We start from the raw sequence: 3923 nt of genomic DNA on the forward strand, positions 1-3923 counted from the left end.
TGCGCCGACACCAACCCCCTACTCAGGGACCCTTAGACTGGTGCGTGGGCCGGTCCCCCGCATGCCCTCAGTTTCCCCCCCCCCCCGGGAAGACAAAGACATCCACATCCATCTAGACCCCCACCAAGTCTTCGGGCGGCCTCCCAGGCCTCAGATTCCAGAACCGACCATCAGCCTGCCCGCCTGCTGGAACAGTCCCGTCCCCAAGGCTCCCTTGCTCTTGTGCTGGTTTTCCGAGCCACTGCTGCGCCTGTAGCCCCAGTGGGGAGAGCGAGAGCTCACGTCAGTCTGCCGCCGCCTGAGCCCCTGTCCACAGCATGGCTGTCACCATCAGCTACCACCACATCGCACTCTAGGCTCCGTCACCGGCTCCGTCTGTCCTGTACCTCCCCAGAGCTCCTGAGTGTCTGCAGCAGGATTCTATGTGACACAAGTAAGTCCCACACAACAGAAGTACCGTGTGCACGACGTTTGCGTTGCCTGATCTTGGGTCAAATTCCTCTACGGCGCAGATGGCACCTTACTCTTGCCCCACTCTGTCCGTGTAGACTGCGTGAGGGACCCGAGGGCTCCCGACGCCACAGTGCCCAGCAGCACAGCCTGGCCCTTTCCCGGCATCAGGAAAGCTGCTGCCAGTCGCTCATGCAATCCAGGGAGTGTGAAAAGGAAGCTACATGGTGAGACAGAGGCAAAGGGGACCCATCAGAGAACGGGGAGAAGGTCCACGTGTAAAGCAGGGTTCAGCCAAGCTCCCTGGAAATCCAAGGGACTAGAGAGGATTCTAGCCAGCCACCACCTGCCCTGATGCCGCACAGACCAACCCAGCCTCTCCCCGACCTTCTGGGCACGGCCGCTGCGGGACTCAGTCCCTCTCCGGGCAGAAGTGCGTCTCTGAGCAGGCTTCTGCACTTTTCCCCGAGCGTGCGTGCACGCACACACATACACACGTGTGCAGAACTGAGAACATGGGTGAAAGCACCCCTCTCCATCACCATGAGGCCGGGTGCTAAGGTGAACAGTTGTAAGAATTTGTCTTCTTTCCCCCTTTGCCACTGCAGTGAAAATCACCACCAGTCATGTTGGGCTCCAGGGTGTGGGGATTTGGAGACTCTGGACCTGGAGGGCCCTTTTCAGTACTGACTGCTGATTCTCACACCTGCTGCCCACGGATTCCCAGTCCACGGGACGGGTCTCCTGTACCTCCTGACTCAGCTTTTCATTAAGCAAGTTCTGCAGCCCAGGGCCCAGGGCCTTCATACCCAATCAGGTAGCACCGAGTAACGGAAACCCCCCCAGCTCCCAGAAGCAGAGCGTTCTCTGCCGGTTTCAGAGCAGTAGAAAGATCTTTCCAGAACTGCCTTTTACTGCGCACATCGCATGCACCATAACTGCTGCCCACTGCACACGAGGCGGACGCTGCTGCCCAAACCTCGTAATGAGAAGGCAGAGGCTAACGGGGTGAGGGGTGACCAGCAGCGATCACCCACCGTGGACGACGGTCTGCTCGCCTCTCCCTTCCGGATTCCATTCTGCCTCCGACTCCCCCGGATCGCGGCCACCGGCCCCGAGCTGCCCTCCCACCGCGGCACACTCCCGTCTCATCAACGCAGCAACTGAGCCACAGACTGGGACAGACCGGGGCCAGAAGCCAAGACTCCCGACCCCAAATCCAGCCGCTGTAGACCTCCAGTCCTCCAGCTGTTTCTGCACTCGCTTTTTCTCTGCTAGCTCTCCGGCTGCATCCGTCTGTAAGGCTTCCACGCTGACTTTTTCCTCCTCTTCGTGGGTGTCCCACAGCAACGGCTTAGCCCACGGTCTCCTCCAGACCCTGCTGCCCACTGTCCCATGCCTCGGGCCCAGCTCTGAGGCCGATACCGATGTGGCTGGCAGGGTACCCAGGAGACCCTAACCTGGAGAAGAGTAAGGACCACAGTAAGGAGCCCTCCCCCTGCCTGGATCCAGCTCAAGGAGCACCCGTCGGTGGGGCTGAGGAAGAGGCAAGAAGAGAAGAAAGGTTAATGGAAAAGCACAAGCAGAAAGCAAGCAGAGGTCGCAGTGTCACGGGAATGGCGGACACAGGACAGAATGGCGATCCACCTCGGAGCCCCCTGCCCCCTCTGGACGTCACCCACCTTCATCTTCTCTGGCTGGGGATTTGTCTGCACTAAGCCGACTAGCAGAAGAGGTAAGAAGTAGGAGGCTGCTGACAGTGTCGCCATGGCCAGCACATGAGGGTCCGGTCTTGGCCGCTGGACTGCGCGCTCCGCGGCCTTTTGACACACTGACCAAGCCTGCGCAGGCCAATTGCAAGCTGGCGGGGGTCTCTGGGGCGTGAAGTGGGGACGGAAGTTTAAACCACATCCTCACCCACACACACCCCCACAGGCACTCAGTGGTCACCGGCGCAAGGGCCTGTGGGCCTTGAACGTTACTGTCCGTGTGAGCCGGTGGAGGGCAGTGTCCAGATGCAGACAGAGCCTCCGCAGCCCTGCAGTGAGGTCACCGCAGACAGGACCGCACGCATCCCAAACCCCAGTCCTAGCATCGTGGTTGTGGGCCACCTAGGGCTTCTCTAGGAGAGGTGGAAGGAAACGGGCCCGAGGAGGGAAAAATATTTGCAGTAAGTGTGAGGGAAGTGCATTAATATTTCATGATACAGCTGCCTTCAAGCACTCCCAAATCAGTAAGAAAAACCACCCAGTCCCACGGAGACCTGGGCACCAGAGAGTAACCGGATGGCGTCTGTGTGGGATACAATGTTCTTTCTCGCCGACAATCAAAGAGGCATAAATGAGAAAAGAGGCATTCTGTGTTTATCAGATTGGCCCCAGTTAAAAGGCGTGGAGACACCACCCGGCTGCTGTAGGTCTGGTGTGGGAGGGTTTTGCACACCAGACCCAGGGGGGGGACCCAGTTTTCTGGAGGAGAATCTACCCTTCTGAATGCACTTCTTTGAAAAGTGGTCTTAATCTCCTGGCAGCCCCAGGGCCTGAGAAGGAAAATGGAAATGAGACAAAAATTCCTCCAAGAAAAAAATGCTTCGCCTCTCGACCCGCAGCTCTTGGTCCATCCAGTTCCCAGCTGCCCGGGACCCGGAATTGCTGGGTTTCCCACCTCAGGAGCATACTAGCCCCCCTCCTCCCCAGAGGCTGCCGTGTCCCTCCGGATCGCAGGTGCTGAGGCCCGAGTGACCCACACCCCTCGCTTCACAACCCTGGTTGTGGATATTATTTACAGCCTTGATTCCCAATCTACATCCTATGGGTAAAATGTTTCCTATTCCTACCATTTTGAATTCTGGAAAAACTCACACATTCCTCATCAGATTATCAGCCTCTTAAGGCTCAAAAAAACCCCACTCACCCCCCCCCCTTTGGACATCAGATTCAAACGGTTGAGTTCATCAAACCCTTACATTTATGATAGTGTATCATCATCACACTGTGAAATGATTGTCTTATTATATTAATTTAAAAAAAGTTGTTTTGTCTCCAACCCACCCTTGTTTTCCAGCTCTGGGGAGGATCGCCAAGGAAACTGTGTGCAGACTGGAAGGCTGGCCCCTGACGACAGGAAGTGACTGAGAGGAGGTGAAGGTTCGTGATGGTTGGCCTTGAACCCCGTCGGTAGAAGGGAGCCCTACCTGGCTGCCGGGGTGGGGGGTTGGGCACTAAGGAGACATTGGACCCTCTGCATTCCCGCCCCTCCTGCACCTCTCTTCCCACAGCCTTCCCCCCAGAGGGTCTGCGGCGGCTGTCTGGCCGCCTGCCCCGCACCCCCGGAGGGACGCTCCTCTCGGACCAACCCACCGTCCAGTCCACACACTGGCTTCCGCCTCCAAGTCCGATGGGGCTCAGCTCTGGGAGTCCGGCATTCCTGAGCGCTCTTTTGTTTTCCCAGATTCCCATCTCTCCTCAGAGGCC

At 57.9% G+C, this 3923-nt stretch overlaps 1 protein-coding gene across 1 annotated transcript in view; it reads right to left on the reverse strand.

Annotated features, from left to right (window-relative positions):
• The window catches only part of LOC115296456, a 7927-nt gene extending 5644 nt beyond the window's left edge, over positions 1-2283 (reverse strand). The window contains exons 1-2 of the mRNA XM_029944915.1: positions 2133-2283; positions 1488-1905 (exon numbers count right to left, since the gene is read on the reverse strand). Of these exons, the coding sequence (XP_029800775.1) occupies positions 1488-1905; positions 2133-2219 (505 nt within the window). The 5' untranslated portion in view covers positions 2220-2283. The remainder of the gene's footprint in view (positions 1-1487; positions 1906-2132) is intronic.
• Positions 2284-3923: the final 1640 nt, after the last annotated feature.

The sequence above is a fragment of the Suricata suricatta genome, chromosome 7, assembly GCF_006229205.1.
Source record: "Suricata suricatta isolate VVHF042 chromosome 7, meerkat_22Aug2017_6uvM2_HiC, whole genome shotgun sequence".
Lineage (NCBI taxonomy): Eukaryota > Metazoa > Chordata > Mammalia > Carnivora > Herpestidae > Suricata > Suricata suricatta.